General features: G+C 42.2%; 2 protein-coding genes and 1 long non-coding RNA gene across 7 annotated transcripts in view; 2 read left to right on the forward strand and 1 right to left on the reverse strand.

Annotated features, from left to right (window-relative positions):
- The window catches only part of MORC2 (MORC family CW-type zinc finger 2), a 42,685-nt gene extending 38,867 nt beyond the window's left edge, over positions 1–3,818 (reverse strand). For 2 of the 4 annotated variants that reach the window (XM_054470337.2, XM_054470336.2), the window contains exon 1: positions 2,299–3,818. In XM_054470337.2, coding sequence (XP_054326312.1) covers positions 2,299–2,366 — 68 coding nt within the window. In that variant the 5' untranslated portion in view covers positions 2,367–3,818. Of the gene's footprint in view, positions 1–1,294 lie in introns of all 4 variants that reach the window. The other 2 variants (XM_054470338.2, XM_054470339.2) reach the window with 2 other exon arrangements.
- Positions 3,818–4,291, forward strand: TUG1 (taurine up-regulated 1; the record flags this gene model as incomplete). Its single annotated transcript, XM_063663159.1, has 1 exon — positions 3,818–4,291. A coding segment is annotated over one exon (474 nt), but the record flags the coding sequence as incomplete, so codon positions are not given.
- A 1,823-nt stretch (positions 4,292–6,114) lies between these two features.
- Positions 6,115–13,340, forward strand: LOC129023538 (uncharacterized). 2 transcript variants are annotated; one of them, XR_008496833.2, is made up of 3 exons: positions 6,115–6,252; positions 6,511–8,066; positions 9,662–13,340. It is a non-coding gene; the product is annotated as an uncharacterized LOC129023538 (long non-coding RNA). The 2 variants fall into 2 exon arrangements; XR_010125944.1 differs by having other exon boundaries at positions 6,511–8,052.
- The last annotated feature ends 5,499 nt before the right edge of the window (positions 13,341–18,839 follow it).

Consider the following 18,839-nt stretch of genomic DNA (forward strand, 5'->3'; position numbering starts at 1 on the left):
CATCAAAAAGTAGAACAACTTCTAAGGTCGAATTTGTGATCCAGGTAAGAAATTCCAGAGCTTCCAAAATGATACTCCAACCCTCAAATGTTCATGCAAGCAGGTGGTTCCAGTTCAACATGGGTAAGTCAAAGTCCCAGAAAATTCCCCAACAAATGACTTAACTGGTTTCTTTCCTTTCCTTGGCACTGCCAAATATCTATCAATAAGCTACAAAATAGCAAAGGGGGAAAAAGAAGGGAGAAATATCCCAGAGTCCTTAGAGATTCATTGAGATAAACTAAAATTGAAGACTTTTAAACTGTGAAGTAAACCCTTTGCTTTATAGACAAGAAAATAGGCTCTTGAAGGTAAAACTGACTACAGTAGGCACTGCCTAATGGTTAAAAGCACCAACTACTGTGGCCAGATAAATCCCACTTTCTTAAATCTTGGCACCGTTTAAGTCTGCCACTTGGCGGCTATATAGCCATTACCATGTAATTTAATCTCTTTGAACCTCAGTTTCCTCAAATGCAAAATAGGAATAATCCTTATCCCAAAGGCTTCCTGTAAAGATTGCTTTGGACAATGTTTAAAATAGTGACTGACATGAAGCAATTAACTGTTGTTACTATCATTATCCCATGAAGTCTTTGGTGAAGCTGGAACAAGAACTGAAATTCTGAAGTCCAGTTCATGGTCTTCCAAGATTATCACAAAATCTGTAATTCCAGACTTGCCATCATTCCAAAATTCAGAGCTGAGATAACCATTTATCAAACACAGTCATCCATGAAAATTTAAGTGGCCTTCAACTGCTTGTTCTTAATATGGCAGTTCAAATATTAAAAAGGACACTAAAGGTTTTCCCAAGGCTATGCTATCAACTAGCTGAATAACCACTAATCAGCAACCTCACCCAAGTGTGTTTCAGGGTCATCATACTTAAGTGTGAGAATTCAGCCTAGATGACTGCTACAGGCCTGCCATGATGGCTCACGCCTGTAATCCCAGCACTTTGGGAGGCCAAGGCGGGTGGATCACCTGAGGTCAGGAGTTCGGGACCAGCCTGGCCAACATATAGTGGAACCTCATCTCTCTAAAAAAATACAAAAATTAGCTGGGCGTGGTGGTGCATGCCTGTAGTCCCAGCTACTTGGGAAGCTGAGGCAGGAGAATCGTTTGAACCTGGGAGGTGAAGGTTGAGGTGAGCCAAGATTGCACCACTGCATTCTAGCCTGGGCAACAGAGCAAGACTCCGTCTCTCAAAAAAATAACAAATTTCCTAAACAAAATAAAACCAGGCTCTCACCATTTGACAATTTGCTTCACTACTTGGCAAAATTTTATTCCCTTTAAAGGAAAAATAGCAGAAATATTACAGACATTATGATATCACAAACATGTTGTCTTCTCCATAAAAAGCTAAAAAACCATTGTACTATTACTACATAATGGAAGTCTATACTCTCAACTCTGAAGTGAGTTCTTCAGAGACTGGACCATTCATGTAGCTGCTCATCTCCTCTCCAGGTACTAGAATGTTAGAACACTTACCTTCATCTCAAAAGTAACAGGTGAATGTATTAAAACACTAAAGTTTTGACTCTACTGGACAATCTCCAAGAGAGTGGGCATATGGATTAAACCTGAATCATTCCAGACCACGTTGGAGTGATGAGATTACTCCTTCATGAACTCAAGAACCATGAACACTGTATGTTTCTGTGGAAATTTTGGGGAAAGACTATCTAAATCGAGATATAAACAAGTTGCCGTTTCCTGCTTAGCATATACAAATAACATTGGGTGTAAGGAGCAATTTGCCAGGAAGATAAAGCCAACTTCTGAAAAAATAAAAATTTTCTTCTTGAAAGCTGTCATTTAAATGTCTTCTGTTTTCTTGTTAGAAAGTAAACACTTGTTATAAACCTAACTGTTTAGGACGTTGTCACTACAGAGGGGAAATGGTTGATACTAAAATAGTCCAACATTTGGCGATCCAATAGAGCAGTATTTGTTGGAGTCCTATAAACACTTGAATGAAACAACTCAACATATTGACTTCAAATAACTAAAGTTTGCATTTAGAAAATTTTGATCCAATAAACAAAAATCAGATTCTTCTGGATTAGCAACAAGTATTTCACTGATCTCAGTCCTTCAATACAGAGCTCAAGATATCCAGTGATACATTTCACTCCAGTGGGATAGATCTCAAAAAGTGAAAAAGCAAAACTTTCTGAGGAAACGATTTCCATATAATATCAAGGAATGAGTTACTGGTTACCTCAGTGGCACCTAGAAGATACTTACGAATTTGTGTGCAGATATTCAAAGGTTAGCTGAGCTCGATTCAGACTGCTGTAATTTGTGAAAGCCATGACTGCAATAAGGTCTCCAGCCCTTCACCCGCTAACTGGGAAATATAACCTTATAACGATATTGATTTCCCAGGATTCCGTCCAGTAATGCTTCAGTAAGTCTGTGCTCCTTAATGACAGTTAAAGTAACCTAGTAACTATCCAAAATATATGCAGAGATATTTAAAACTACAATTTCTTCAAGGTTTTTTTTAATCTTCTCAATGATTACAATGTAATATTTTGGAAGGAACTATGTCATAAATCTGTAGCTTTAAGGAGCTTTTAGCATAAAGTTGCGACAGCTCAATTCAGACAATCTGAGTCTCGTGTGGATGGTCCTGAAGGAGATGGTCCTTGGGTGGGGTGGTTTATGACTGCTCCATCTTCATGTTCTTCCAGCCTTTTTTGGTTCCCCGAAATTTCCTGTAGGGAAATTTACCAATCCGGAAATTTACCCACTTCTGTCAGAAAACTGATCAGCCATGTCTTCGCCACACGTGATGCCAGGATTCTTAAACAGGCCCAAGAACGGAGACCAAGATGTCGACGGAGTGTTATATGGCGCAAGTTGCAGCTTCACCACCTCCCAACTGAAAAAGCTTCTAGGCACTCACGATTTCTTTTTTCAAAGCCGGACCAAACCCAGTTCAGGGTGGTGGTCAGATTACCTCACACTTGGCCCACATAAACACCTCACAAATGACCCGCCCACAGCACCTCGGGCAGGCCGCGCCCCGCCCCCACGTCCCTCAGACAACAGCCTCAGCTCCTCAGGCCCTTCCCGGGCCTCGGTCCCGTGGCGGCCTCCTCACGAAAAGGAGCTACTCCCGGCTTTCAAGGACCGGATCGAGGGCAGTGGCGAGCGCACCACCTGACCCGGCACTACCCGGATCTCACAACTGCCTTTGTCCCTCCCCGCGCAATTGGAACCCAACAGCCGCAGCGCGCTCTTGGAACCATGTGCTGCTGCCGCCTCCGCCGCCGCCGCCGCTGCCTCCGCCGCCGCTCGCGCGCCGCGCTAGTTGAGATGGTGACAGGACTCAGCAACACGAAATTCGGCGTTTAGAGCTGCTCTGCCGCCGCCGTCACAGACACCACAGCCACCGCAGCCACAGCTTTGTCTCTGGTAGTGCACACAGCCCCGGCCACCTCGCACACTCCCCGACGCCCCAAGCCCCCGAGGCCTCCGCGGAGCATTCAGCCAATCACAAAGCTGCAGCTCCTCCCGCCCCCGCCCTGATGTACACCCTCCTGATTGGCGGGCTGCGTGTCCCCATGTGACCGGATCTTGGTTGGCCGGTCCCGCCCCTGTCACGTGACAGCGTGCGCCTCTCTTCCTGCTTTCCTGACCCTCTCCGCCATTTAAAGAAACAGTACCGGGGGCGGGCCGAGCGACGCAGCCGGGACGGTAGCTGCGGTGCGGACCGGAGGAGCCATCTTGTCTCGTCGCCGGGGAGTCAGGCCCCTAACTCGAAGAAGCCCTGGCGCGCCCTCCCCCCCTCCCGGGTCTGGTAGGGCGAAGGAACGGGCGTGCGGTCGATCGAGCGATCGGTTGGCGGCTCTTTCTCCTGCTCTGGCATCCAGCTCTTGGGGCGCAGGCCCGGCCGCCGCGGCGCGCGCCCGGTGGCCGTTGGCGCTCGCGCCGCGTCTTTCTTCTCGTACGCAGAACTCGGGCGGCGGCCTATGCGTTTGCGATTCGACGAGGAGTCGTCCGGGTGGTCGGCGGCGGCGGGCAGCTGCTCCGCCCCGCTCCGGGGGAGGCGGCGGCGGCAGCGGCCGCGGGATTTGGAGCGGCCGGGGAGGCGGGGGTGGCCGGGGCCGGCCTGGAGGCCTGGCGCCACCCTTCGGGGCCTGCAAGGACCCAGTTGGGGGGGCAGGAGGGGGCCGGAGGATGGTTGGTTGTGGGATTTCTACTTTGCCTTTTCCTCCTTATGCCGCCTTAGTGAGGGGCGGGAGCTCTGGCGGCAGCCCCGGGGTGGGGAGACGAGCTCCGGAGTCGGAAGAGCTGGGTTTGCTTCCGGGCCTAGCCACCAGCTGGCGGAGTGACCTTAGGCGAGTCACTCTGTAATTTGTCTGCGCCTCAGTTTCCTCCTCTGCCTATCAGTGTGTGTGGGGTTGAAATTGCTTTGTAAACTGTAAAGCGTGGGTGTACGTAAAGGATGGTTATTGTTTGTAATTTTTTTTGAGTTGTAAGGAAACTTAGCAGTTCCCCAATCCTTGGGTTTTGAACCTGGGAACCTTGGATTGGAGTTGGGGATCCCCAGACTTCCTGAAATTGTGGGAATGTGCGGTTTGGGGGAATGATGGAAATTTGTGGGAATGTGCGTTTTAGGGGAATGATGATCCATCGCTAGCAAGTTTTCCAAGGGGGCTGTGACCCAGAAGAGTTAAGAATCACAATTTTTTCATGCTACAGAGAGGAAACTGAGGCCTAGATGTCATTTGGGACCCTTCACAACCAATTTGAAGCCCTGTTTGAGTCCCTGGGATATGTGAGCTGTTTCTATGCATAATGGATATTCGGGGTTAACAACGGTCCCCTGCTTGGCTTCTATTCTGAATCCTTTTCTTTCACCATGGGGTGCCTGAAGGGTGGCTGATGCATATGGTACAATGGCACCCAGTGTAAAGCAGCTACAATTAGGAGTGGATGTGTTCTGTAGCATCCTATTTAAATAAGCCTATTTTATCCTTTGGCCCGGCAACTCTGCTGCTTGTACCGGTGCCTGTACCTTTCTGACTCTCATTGACCATATTCCACGACCATGGTTGTCATGCATTACTTGATCCTACTTTACATGTCTAGTCTGTGTGGTTGGTGGTGAATAGGCTTCTTTTTACATGGTGCCGCCAAGCCCAGCTAATTAATGGTGCACGTGGACTTTTAGCAAGCGGGCTCCCTGGAAGAGACTGAACCTGGCATGGAATTCCTGAAGATGTTTGGGGTTTTTTTCTTTCTTAATCGAAAGTTAACATTGTCTGAAAAGTTTTGTTAGAACTACTGCGGAACCTCAAAATCAGTAGATTTGGAAGTGATTCAAAGCTTAACTTTTTCCTTGGCCCTCCTCGTGTTCTAATTGCTTGCAAGTGTAATACTAGGATGTCCAAGATGCCAGTTTTTGCTTCTTTGTTAGTTGTCAGCTGCTTTTATCAAATTTCAGGCCATTATCCAACAAACACTATAAAAATGTTTGAACAATTGGATTTCAAACATATTCGTTTTGTGGAGTGGTGCTCACCAAGTGGTACAGCCCTAAGCAAGTGAACACAAACACATTTAAGTGTATTTTGTCTGATTCGATGTTAGCCAGTTATGCTATTTCATTCAAATGTCTGAAAAAATCAATTGACTATTCCCTTTTCCTAAAGGGCAGAGACAGATAATCTCACTTCCAGAGAAATGACTGTTTTGGAGAAAAAAAGTGTTGGTCTTTTTGCTCTTTTGTAATTAAATCTGGATGTACCTCAAAAGACTCTTAAGACTGTGGTGATAAGATGCTTTCCTCAGCAGAAAGGAGGGAAAAAAAACAACTGGAACTCAAAGCTTGAAATTCTGTGGCAAAACATGAGATGTCCAGGATTGGAGGTTGAAAAGATTTCACTACAGTGTTCTGCAATAGTTGGAGCAGATAACTTTCAGTGTAGCCACAGCCATGGACTCCAGATTTCCAGATTTTCAAGAACTGGACCTGGAACCCGAAAGAGCTTGTCAGGATGCGGCAAGAACACTGGAGGTAGATTTTTTTTTTATTTTTGAATTTTGGGACTGTTGACCTTGCTGTGAGAAAAGAGACAACGACTGAGCAAGCACTACCACCAGCATTGTTACTGGGAATTAGAAGACCTGAGTTTCTGTCCAGACCCTCAGTGCAAACTGAGGACGCTCCATCCAAAGTGAATCATGGTACTTGCCATTTTCCAAAATGCATTATTCTTTACCATCTCTGCACTTTTGTTCATACTCTTTTTCTACTTTGGAACTGCTCCTCTCTGGCTTTTCATTTGTCAAAACTGCCATTTTCTCAGTATCCAACTCGCCCTCTTTTCCATGAGTCTCCTAACTAGCCAGAATAGAGCTTTAAAGTTTTATGACATTTCGTTATGTATCCTCTATACAAAATCCTGTAAAATAGTTACTTGCCTGCATTTACTGTCTTTGCAGATAGCAGACTTCTTGAAAGCAGGGTCCTTGTTTAGTGCATCTTTGCCCACATAAACCACAACATGTCAAGATGCATTTATTAGGAAGGAGGAGTTTAGAGAGCAGGCTATCAGAATAACCACTCAGTAAGTGTTTTCTTAATTGCTATGTGATAACTAAAATTACTCTTAATGAGGAGAAAAGTCGCTAGATATGGGTCATGTTTCTTTATGTTTTAATGTATTTTAATTCTAAATTTTGATCTAGGGAGCCCTCAGACATAAGGAGAAACCAGTATGTTGAATGGGGTATTACATACAGAAGGACCAAGACCTTATTTGCTTCTACTTAAGATGGAATCTTGTTAAGATGAAAGGACAGCTTTTTAAAAGGAGAAGGTCATAAGACAATTTGAGGAAGGCATTGGAAGAGGAAGACGGGCAATGTCTCCTTTGTTTTATTGTTGGTATAGAAACTTAAAATCTCAGTTCTTTTTATGCCACTTGTGGAGCCACTTCCTCTCCCCACCAAAAAATGCCCAGTACCCTGAATCCGATCAAATTACTCTCCTAAAGTATAAGGCTTAGTTTCTGTTTGCTGCTTCGCTGAGACAGTTCCCACAAGTCGAGAGTGTTAATCAGACTTTTGTGTTTTCTTTTTTGGATTGCTGTTGTTTGTTTTCATTTATCATTTGTCTTTGCCTAAGCCAGGCTCATCAAGAATTAACAGCCATCAGGCTGCTGATGTGCTGACAGCAGACCCACTTAGAGTCCTGTGTTTGTAATTGCATGCATTTGTTATCTTACCTGTTTTGTCCCTGCCCCTTCTAGTCCTGTGCCTCCTGATTGCTGAGTGTTCACCTGGACCTTCTGACTACCTTCCCTGTGCTATTCCATCAGTCTACAGACCTGGTACCTGGATTTTTGCCCGAGATGATTCCTACCACCTTACTACTGAAGAAGACACCCATTCCAGTGGACCACTGTGACCCAGGAGGCATTCAGCCATCATGATGTGGCCTTTACCTCCACTCCTGTCCTGTTCTACCCAGATTCAGCACAGCCCTTTAGAGTGAAGTCAGAGTCCTCAAGCCAAATAGCTAAAGCTGTTTTATCACAACAAAGGCCTAGTTTGTTCCATGAGTGTGCATTTCATTTCTTCAGTTAAAGCCTTCAGAGACACACAATAAATTTGGACCAGGGGATTTTTTAGTTATTAATGCTCTCTGAAGAAAGGCAACATCTTTTTGAGAGCAGCATTGGACCACACCCCACAATCTCAAATGGTTGAAATTCGTGAACATCTAGGATCCCGTGAAGGTCACTGGACCCTGTTTTTTCTACTTCAAATCCTGTAGTAGCCTACTGAATGAGAAAACATATTCTGACCCATTGGAATCAAATCAGAGGCACAGTGAACTCCTCATAGCATCTTCTTTGGAATTACTCAGGAACCAGAACTTTTTACACAAATGTAAGAAATTCTACCAAGGAGTCCCCTTACCTAACAGCATCTCACAAGGCTGCATCAGATTCCAGAAAAGGCTTCTCTTGATACATCAAGGTAGAACCTCTATGGTAAATCCCTCTGTTTATAATGCACTTTACAGTTTCAAAGCACTTGTACATACATTTATCTCAATTATCAAAATAACAGTGAATTATAATCCCTTTTTGGAAATGAGGGAATGTAAATTTTAAAAGTTAAGCAATTATCCAAGGTGACACAGCTGTGAAAGTGGTAGAGGCCAGGCTTTCTGACTCCCAGTCCAATACTCTCCTTGGAATTAGCCTCCATTTTACCCACAGTGTTAAAATGGCTGGGTATTGGGAACCTCAGGAAATTTTCCGGCTTCCTGATCTGTTGCCCCTAGTCACATAGGATGTCTTAAGTGTGATCATGTGATAGCTACATTTAATCCAGAATCCCATGGCAGTATCCCACGGTTTAAGGGCATAATATCTCCGTGGTGGTAGATTGTCAAGTCAAAAACGGGACATGTTGTAACAGCAAAGCTACCCAACATGAAACACAAAGCTACTTTTAGATTTTTTAAGACTTACTGATACTCCTGGGCCCTAAGAGTTTATCTATGGTCCTATCTTTACAAACTAGTATTTACACAAAATGAGCCACCTGGTTTTTTTTAAGGCAGTATTGTGTGTGTGTGTGTGTGTGTGTGTGTAAAAATATGACATGGAGAAAGCTGTTACCTAGTAAGATAGTAAAGTATATAAGACATGGCCCTTCCCCCAGTCTACATTGAGGTATAGTGTATTAAAGGATCTCAGGAGACTTGTAGCAAATTACTACTGCTTCTGTGCTTAAATTCAGAAGTCTAATTTAAAAAGAAAAAAAAGACTTGTAGCAAAGAGTTCCATTTTGCTGTTTAACCCATTGTGTCCTAAGTTTAATCAAACACAGAAGGATATTTTTTGCATCATTACATCTAATGGAATGCAGAAACTGCTTTAGAGCACTATAACCAGTGCTTCCTGATTGCCAACAGATTGCCCTGGACACCCCAGAATAAACAGCATCTTCAAAATCCCCCTTTCTCATACCTTCTTATTAATGGTTGAATTAGTATGTCTCTGTCATCTGAGAGTCTTGCATCTTGACCATTACCTTTATTTTCTGTCAAGGGAATCTCTAGAAGATGTATGGGGAGACATAGGAAAGGAATGGAAGAAAGTTAAATCACCCCAAATTGGATAAATTCCATGACATTTAGCAACTGTATCCCTAGAATTGTACCATAAGTTTAGTTCAAGGGCATTGCATCTCAGGTGGGTTAAGGAGGTTGGGAAGGGGAGAAAAGGGATGAGGAGATATTTTCTTGAGATTTATCTCCTTGAGATAATCTCCTTGAGATAATGCTTGAGAAGTCATCCAGCCATGGACTTCTTGGAGTGATACTTACAAAGAATTGGATGCATTTTGCAACCTTAGGCAAAAACCCCAGTGCTGTAGCAACTGAAAATCATTAGCCTTGTTCTCTGATAGACACTTACAAGCCCAACTGCAGGCAATCAAAATTTATAGCAGATGAGTTCTAACTCCATCAACCTGTATTATGGTCCATATTAGGGAAAGAATAGGAAAACACCTTGGTTTACCACAGGCTTTGCTTACAGTTTCTGCTTTCTGTGACCTATTTTTTGTATTTCAGCATTTTGTGACCGACTTATTCTTAGATCATTGGTTTTCCAAAGGCTTTGTGGCCATGAAGCCCTTTGAGTGAAAACTGCAGAAGCCCAGAGTAAAAGTGAAGCTGCTCTGGATGAAGTAGTGAAGCAAGAGTAGGGGCCTGAAGCCTGCTACGACTATCTTCCTTTACCACCGTGGTGACACCTAAGGGGACTTCCTTACAACACCTTGAACTCTTCCAAACACAGTTTGAAAACCACTGCCCCAGACAGCAATATGTTTGACCTGAATGGCATTCCAATCTTTTCTGTACCTCCACTCAGCACAGTTCGTGTTCAGTAGATGCTGAACATTCTTAGAAATACTGTGTGCGAACTTAGAAAAGTGCAAGAAGACAGGCATGTCTTTGACCCCAGGAATGATCATGGGCTGAAGATGGTGTCAAGTGAACCTAGATTAACAGCCCTCCACTCCAGATGGATATCCAGTGATTCCTAGAATGGGATATAGCCAGAGAACAATTCTATGCACCCTACACTGACAGACTCCCTTAAGCAACACCAGATGCTCTACTGGTACTTGAAGTACATGACTTTGAAGTCTTGACCCTCCATGAATACCTGAATTACCAGCAAGTGGGTTTTGAAGCTGGTGCCTCATCAAGGCCATATTAGAGCAACTTGTACATTTGACCTCTTGTTATCAGCCATGGTACTCTACTTCGTGAGCAAGAGATAACTATGAAAGCCGAATTCAAATACTGGCAACATTTCCTAAAGGGGCTCAATATCTATCATTCATCTTCTTTTCCAAACTACACATCACTGTATGACTCAACCAGTAGCAGTTATATTGCCCCTTGGTTTTTATTCAGTTTAACTACTGTTTCCAGGGTAAATGAGCTAATAACCATTTTTTAAAAAAAGCTGAATTCTTTTTTCTTCATCACTGGCATATCTGCCTATTCTCCAGAATTATTATGACTATTCAGCTCACTTTAACAGTTGAACTTCAAGAGACAATCTTTGAACACCCCTTCTCATGTGATTTAAAATGAAACCATTTGGAAAAGTTTTTTCTAGCCAGTAATAGATTTTTTTTTTAATTGCTCTGCCTTGTGCCGAGAGATGTTCTTTTAAGATGAATCTTTTGAGGTCTGATACCACCAAATATAGGTGGTAGGGAGAGTTGGAGGCTGGCCCTTTGAGCAGGCCATTAGCTTACTTGCTGGGCATTTCCGATAGCTTATTGCCTACCTTTTTGCTGGAAACAGACGGATTTGAAAAACAAAATCTGTGAAGACTGCCGCTAAGGATTTTATCGGTAGACTTAAGAGCTTTTGTCCTTGTGGATATTTTAGTGGAACCACATCAGTCTCAATACTGTCATTTTACACTGACTCAGAGCAGCTGACTTCATTCCTTGCCATGATATATATTTAAGGGAGGCATTGTAACAGACATAAAGACAACTTATCTGTTTCAGCAGGAAGGATTCAGTTTATGAACTCTCAGACCAGATCATGTTGAACAAGGAGACTTTGATGTGTGTCATGAGAAAACTCATTCTTTACTTCCCAGTCAATTTAAAGGCCAGCTATCCTGAGCTACTCGAATGAATGCACTGGTTAAACATTGGAAATAGTTTGTTTATATCCTTGTTTCTCTCTAGGCCAATTGTGATTACATGACTCCACTCTACATCTCGTCAAACAAGGCCTAGGTCTGGTTGCTGTAGACTGCTCACCCTCAACAAATAAAAATAAAATCTGGATGACTAGCCTCCTTGTATATACAACTATTATTTGTTAAGAAGAAATTATCTCCAATTTTCTACGACCTTCAAATTGTCAGCTCTTTTTTTCGTCTCTGATTTTTCCTATACTTTACAGAAAAAGACATTGGTCTATACTGCCATTCCCTGTAATCCTGCCATACTCAGTCAAAAGGAATGACTTAAGATGAAGATGATCATCTGCTCGAGTCTAAAATAAACATTGTATATAAGAATTGGTGATTTGAAAAGCAAAAAACCTAAAACTTAAACCTAGGAGTCTGTCTACTGTCTCCATGTCTCCATGCCTCAGATCTCATCTAAATCTTTGAACAGCACCATTCAACCAATCTGAGGCCTTGACTTGCTTGTAAGATGGTTCTCAGAGATCGGCTGAGTTAAAAAAGATGACGACTTGATTACCAAAGAAAGTAGGGCCAACTTTGACAAACCTGGCTCTGCTGACCCTGTCACTCCCAGATGTAGCATAGACTCCTAAACAGAACCTCAAGTCTGATTGAGGATAAGGCCTTCTCCTGAGCTGAAAGTTCTTTGGCAGATGAGCAAGAAACTGAAAGCTGATGTACCTGACTGGCTCTGTAAGATCAGAAAACTGTATCCAGAATAAGCCCTATGGATTAACCCCTGAGTACCCAGAGTAAAAACTAATTTACAGAGCTTCCTTATTGATCTGCCGGTTCTTCCAGATCATATTCTGGCTATTGGTATGGCTGGCCTTTCTGAAGGTACCCTGCTTGTCTATTTTCCTGACTCAGCTCTTGCCTGCCTTTTTCACATGTTGCTGCAATTAGACTCACCTTGAGAAGACTACAGCCAATTTCAGTCTATCTTGTGCCCAATACAACAAGGATTTTTAATAGAAACAACCCACACCTCACCCACTAGGACTCAATGTTCACAACAGGAAAGACCATTGCTGCATACTCCTTGACCAGCAACTTTTTTAAAGATATTTTTAAGTGCAGAGTAGGCCTCTATTCCTGTATGTAATTGTTCATTTTCAGCACCTGGAACCTCATCTATCAGGTCTGGAAGAAATACAGCAGACCGAAAGCTGCGTCCATTTCTCTCCTTCAGTAGTGCAGAAATGAGTCCAATTCACCAGTACACACAGAACTATACCAGTTCAACCTGGCAAAAGAAGAAAAGTTTCCACTGTACTTAAAATTTACAGCTGACTCAAATTGCCTCACAGAATTATTTGATGTAGAAGGCTAGTTGTCTTGCTTCAGATCAGCAGGACAGTTGGGCTCTCAGACTCATGACCACTGAGTTTGCTTGTATTGAAACTGTGGTTTCATTCAAATATGCTATTGGACATGATTATTATTCCATTCAAATGGATTACAGACCTCTTGAGGACAGGACAAACTTATCTCTCATGGTGTTTTTTTAGAATACTTTTATAACCAAGGAAGAAACAATGCCAGCTGTTACCATTCAACTTCTTAAGCAGAAATTAAGCTTTTTCATATCTGTTCTTATCCTGGACATCAGTAGTTTTTAATTGCCCAGCATCCATTCCATCTTGTTGTAACAACTCCCTGATGTTTCTTAAAACCACCTCTTACTATTTTCAGTCTGTGGTTTGGACAGTCTGTCCCAACCTTGAGCTTTGTGGGTGAACATGTAATTCAGACCTCATCAATCAGCAAATCCATCTGAACTGTGGAGGAGAAGCTCTCTTTACTGAGGTGCTTTAGCTTTGTAGGATGAAAACCTCAAACCAACAGGGCCTACCATGTAGAGAATGAAGCCAGTGCAGGGGAAAGCAGAGCCAAAATATGGAGAGACTTGAATCCTGATGACAGCGTTTGTGCCCCTGGATCCAACCGTGCCTGAAGCTAGAATATCCCCTGGACTTTTCAGTTATGTGAACCAATAAATACCCTTTTTTGCTTAAGTTACTTTGAGTTGGGTTTCTATTACTTGAAATTGAATCCAGACTAATATATCTACCAGCATTGAAACTTGACAGATCCAAGTATTTATTAAGCTAGAGGTCATGGTCACTGAAATTACTTTCCAGAGTGGAAGATAAAATGAAACAGGAACTGAGAGAATATTTAAGATCCCACAGAAGCATAAAAATGACATGGTAGAAAGTAATAGAAAACCTAAATGTCTGTCATTAAAGGATAGGTTAAGGTATGGTTCAGCCATATAGGAAAATCTTGTATCTATTAAAATGAATAAAGTACATTCATTGTGTATGGAAAAATGGCCATGATACATTAGGTGAAACAAGTTATTAATAGAAAAGTGTACAGTGTGAACTCATTTTAAAATGTGTGTGCTTATGTTTATAAATGCATAGAAAAGTCTATTCGCAGCTTTCTTTGAACAGTGTAGATCACATGAAACTTCCAACTTTATACATTTCTGTATTAATATTTTACACTACCCACGTTACTTTTAAACTTTATTTTAAATAAAGAATTTTTTAAATTAAATTTAGTGCTTACTGTTTGACCTTGGCAAGTTATTCAACACTGAGCCTGTTTTATCAAATGATTTAAAATACCTACTTTTATGTTAGTAAATATTAAATATAAATCATTCATTACTCAAGCTGACAGATTGCTATACCATTGCTTGTTTGAGAAACTCAGAGCTTAGTAATTGTTCCTTAATTTTTTAAGCGTGTCTCCTTCAAGTGAGTTCATTTGGATTATCAAAATTTTACGGTTTTAAGGTTTATCAAAGATTATTCTAGTTCTTGACTGATGTTAATCTACTAAGACTATTGCAGTATCCACATTAGGCAGAAAGCAGGGGTAAAGTCACTTTTTAAAAAAAGTCCTTGAATTATTCTGATGTCACTGCAATTAAAGTCAATAGTGACCTTTTCGTTGCTAAATCCATTACACATGCATCTTATCTGAACTTTCAGCAGCACAGATAACTCCCACCAGCTTCTTGAAACACTCTTCCCTTAAGTGCTATAATACTTTTAATTTTCTTTTCAACTTGCTGACTACTCCTTTATTGTAGGTTCTTCTCCCCATCATGTAAATATAGGTATAGTGGACATCCATTGCTTTGGCTTGCCAAAAATCACTTCCCCTTTCCTTTAATGATAGATCCCCACTTATCCTTTAGAAAGCTGCTCCTTCCCATTCCGTGTGGTGTTCGTGGAAATGTAGATGACAGTACTCTGGCCTCATGCCCCCTGGCTGAGGTTTGAGCAATGCAAGCTCGTTCTGTCCCACCAGGACTTTGATTCCTAAGAAAGGTGACCACAAAGTGATCAGAGTTGAGTCATTCTTATCGTAGTGTTCCAAAGAAACCATGTAAAAGTTTATGAAAGGAGATCTCCAAAGTATGCTGGCTCCTATTCTCCAAGCCTGGTTGTCCAAGTTTTCCTTTGATTGTGTAAACTATTGCATAGCCTCCTTAAAATAAGTTTCCTTTTTGTCAGCCAAAATGGGTTTCTATTGCTTGTGACCAAATGACTGACTAATTACAGAAATTGAGGCCAGATAGTTAAATGGTAGGCTTTTAACCCACAGGAACATATGGAGGATCTGGAACTGATTATTGTACTGAGACAGATAATGGCACCAGCTCTTGTTCTGTGTCCCTGGGAGGATAAATCTACGAGTTAAGGATGACAAAACAGAAATGATATCATTTCTTGTCATTTGGAATCATGCCTATTGAGAGTAGAATTTGGAGAGCCAGGTAATTGTTGACAATAGGGCAATTTAAAGTGGATAGACCGGGCACAGTGGCTCACACCTGTAATCCCAGCACTTTGGGAGACCAAGGTGGGCGGATCACCTTAGGTCAAGGAATTCAAGACCAGCCTGGCCACATAGCTAAACCCCGTCTCTACAAAAATACAAAAATTAGCCAGGCATGATGGTTAATCATGTAATCCCAGCTACTTGGGAGGCTGAGGCCGGAGAATCACTTGAACCCAGGAGGCAGAGGTTGTGGTGAGCCAAGATTGCACCGTTGCACTCTAGCCTGGACAACAGAGCAAGACTCCATCTCAAAAAAAAAGAAAAAAAATTAGCTGGGCATGGTGTTGGGTGTCTGTAATCCCAGCTACTTGGGAGGCTGAGGCAGGAGAATCTCTTGAACCTGGGAAGCAGAGTTTGCAGTGAGCTGAGATTCTGCCACTGCGCTCCAGCCTAGGTGACAGAGTGAGATTCTGTCTCAAAAAAATAAAAATAAAGTGGAGAAAGCAGGCCAGGACCACTGAGTTAGAATGGTTACTTTGATTGCATTAGCTATTTTATTTTTTTTAATTTTATTTATATATATACTTTCTGAGACGAGTCTCACTGCAGCACCATTGCTGGAGTGCAATGGTGCGATCTCAGCTCACTGCAACCTCTGCCTCCCGGGTTCAAGTGGTTCTCCTGCCTCAGCCTCCCAAGTAGCTGGGATTACAGGCACACGCAATCATGCTTGACTCATTTTTGTATTTTTAGTAGAGATGTTCGCCAGGCTGGTGTCGAACTCCAGGCTGGTGATCCGCCTGCCTCGGCCTCCCAAAGTGCTGGGATTACAGGCGTGAGCTACTGCGCCTGGCCCCGGTAGCTGTCTTAAAGTGAAGGGCATCAGCTCAAACCCAGAAACTGACCTGTGGGCATAGAATAAAATACAGGGCCTTTTTGTGGCCAGGATAAGTGAATCTCGGTGCTTAAATCCAAACTAGTACTTGGAGATTAATTATTCAAATTGCAAAATTACAATGCTGGTTGAATTTGTAGCATTACTAAGGTCTCTTTTGTGAGAGTTAAGGTATTAATCAGAAAAGAGACTATGTATAGAATGCTGATATCTGAGAAGATTTAGAGAATCCCAATCCTTGAAATATCTCAGGAATGAAGGTTTGGGTTACCCTATTAGTCAAAAATCCCTGACTGAATTAAACAAAAACGTATAGTCAAAGAGGAAGAGAGAAATAGCAGCTATAGCCCCATAACCTGTTGGAGAAGTAAGATCTGTAGCCTCTACCCCATATCTTTTAGTTTGCCTTATTTTATTTCCCCCCTCCTCTGTATTCATTACAGTATTCTGCCCTAACATTTCCTGGCTGAAGTTTGAGCATGATGCAAGTTAATCCAATCAGATTTCTCCTCCATTGGAGCTGAGCCATTCTAATGGCAGTGTCCCCTCACTGATGTGTATGAGTGTGTTGGTGATGGTTAAATATATCAAGAAATCTGTAAGTTGCAGATTATCAAGATGGGGTTAAGAACTAGAGAAGAATGAGCATCACCCGGAAATCTTAGGCTTATAACTAGAAATTATTTTAGGTTATCTCCCTCTAAGAGGGAGATCTCCCTTTAGCGGGGATTATGTTGAGTGAAGGTATTAAGATTGTTCATGTTGAAGAATGCATGTCCACATAGTGTACGTTTGCCTACCTGCTGTTATCTTTTTTCCCTCTGAGAATAGCACTTCACTTTTCCTTTGGGAAACTACCTGTTTCCCATGCCATGTGAGCCCAGAGGATAATGTGTAAGAAGTATATGAATTTCTGAGAGGAATATGAGAGGTCTTCACCTGCCCAGATTCCTGACTTAATCTTTAAGTCTTCTTGCCCTGTGGACTCTGAAAAATCTCATCCATTCCCATGGCCTTGGTTTCTAACTGTATATTGATAATGTCCAGATTCCTACCTTTGGCCTTGATATGTGTCTTGAGTGCCAGAGCTGAATGCCCACCTGTACCTGGATATCCACTGCTTGATTAACACAAAGATACTCTCACCCAACATAATAACATAATAAACGCTGACCTCTTCATTTTTTCCTTAAAATCTGCTCTTCCTCCAGTGTTCCCTTTGTTGGTAAATGGCACCACCCTCTACTCTGTTTCTCAAACCGGAACATGAGAGTTATTCTCGAAGCTTCCCTCTCTCCCAGAGTCCCTGTTAGTCATTAAATTATCTTGGTGTTAGCATGTAAATATATACCTTAAAACTATCTCCACTTCTATCACTTTGTCCAAGGGAACATATATCTGTTGCTGTGAGTATTATAATGCATTTCTAGTGGTCTCACTGCCTCTATTATTGCCCCACTACAGTCTTCTCTACAGAACAGCTATAGTAGCCCCCCAAGAGATAGGGTATCCCTGTTGCCCAGGCTGGAATGCAGTGTCAATCATAGTTCACTGCAGCCTCAAACTCCTGGCCTCAAGCGTCCCTCCTGCCTCAGCCTCACGAGTAGCTGGGACTGCAGGCACGTACCATCATGCCTGGCTGGCCATTTATTTATTTATTTATTTTGTAGATACACTATCTCGCTATGTTGCCCAGGCTGGTCTTGAACTCCTGGCTTCAAGCAATCCTCCACTTTGGCCTCCCAAAGCACTAGGATTACAGTGAGCCACTATGCCCAGCCTACTTAACCTTTTAATAGTTCCCCCATCATTTCAGAATAAAATCTAAACTCTCCTGGTTTACAAGGCTCTTCAGCTCTTCATTATCTTATTCCTCAAGCTTCATCTTTCACCACTTCAAACAGGAACAACTCAATTTTGTATATTGGAATTTCCTGTATTATTTCATTTGAAAAAAAGTTTCCACTTTTTTTTTTTTTTTGAACTGAAGTCTTGCTCTGTTGCCAGGCAGGAGTGCAGTGGCACTACCTCGGCTCACTGCAATCTCTGCCTCCCAGGTTCAAGCAATTCTCCTGCCTCAGCCTCCCGAGTAGCTGGGACTACAAGTGCGCACCACCACGCCCAGCTAATTTTTTGTATTTTAGTAGAGATGGGGTTTCACCATGTTGACCAGAATGGTCTCAATCTCCTGACCTCATGATCCATCCCCCTCGGCCTCCCAAAGTGCTGGGATTACAGGTGTGAGCCACCCTGTCTGGCTGGGTTCCACATTTTTTAAAGCAGGGGAGACGCAAGGTTTCATTAAAGAAAAAATTGAAATGATTATTCAGAACAACCCAAAAGCCTATTGCTATGAATACTGTAATTTATTTTCTTCCATATTTCTTTCCATGAAATTTTTAAAAATCTAGCATTTGTAACTGATATAGAGAGCTACAGTAAGGTGCCTAGAGAGCAACCAAATCCCTACCTCACAACATTTACAAAGATAAATACCAAAAGGACTACAGATTTAAATCTTAAAATGAAACACTAGAAGAATATTTAGGAGACTATTTTTGTGATCTTATGACATGGGAGATTTTCGTAAACAAAGCAGAAAACCTACAAGCCATAAAGGAAATTACAGACATATAAGACTACATGAAACAAATCTTGATTCTGTAAAAGATGTGATAGATTGGAGAGAGATTTCCAACATAAATGACAGATTCAGGACTAATGTTACTAGTACAGAGAGTTCTTACAAATTTATAACTAAAGTAATAATCGCTAGCCATTTATTTGGTGTTTGTTTCATACTAAGCATTGTTTCAGGCACT

Source organism: Pongo pygmaeus, chromosome 23 (genome assembly GCF_028885625.2).
Source record: "Pongo pygmaeus isolate AG05252 chromosome 23, NHGRI_mPonPyg2-v2.0_pri, whole genome shotgun sequence".
Lineage (NCBI taxonomy): Eukaryota > Metazoa > Chordata > Mammalia > Primates > Hominidae > Pongo > Pongo pygmaeus.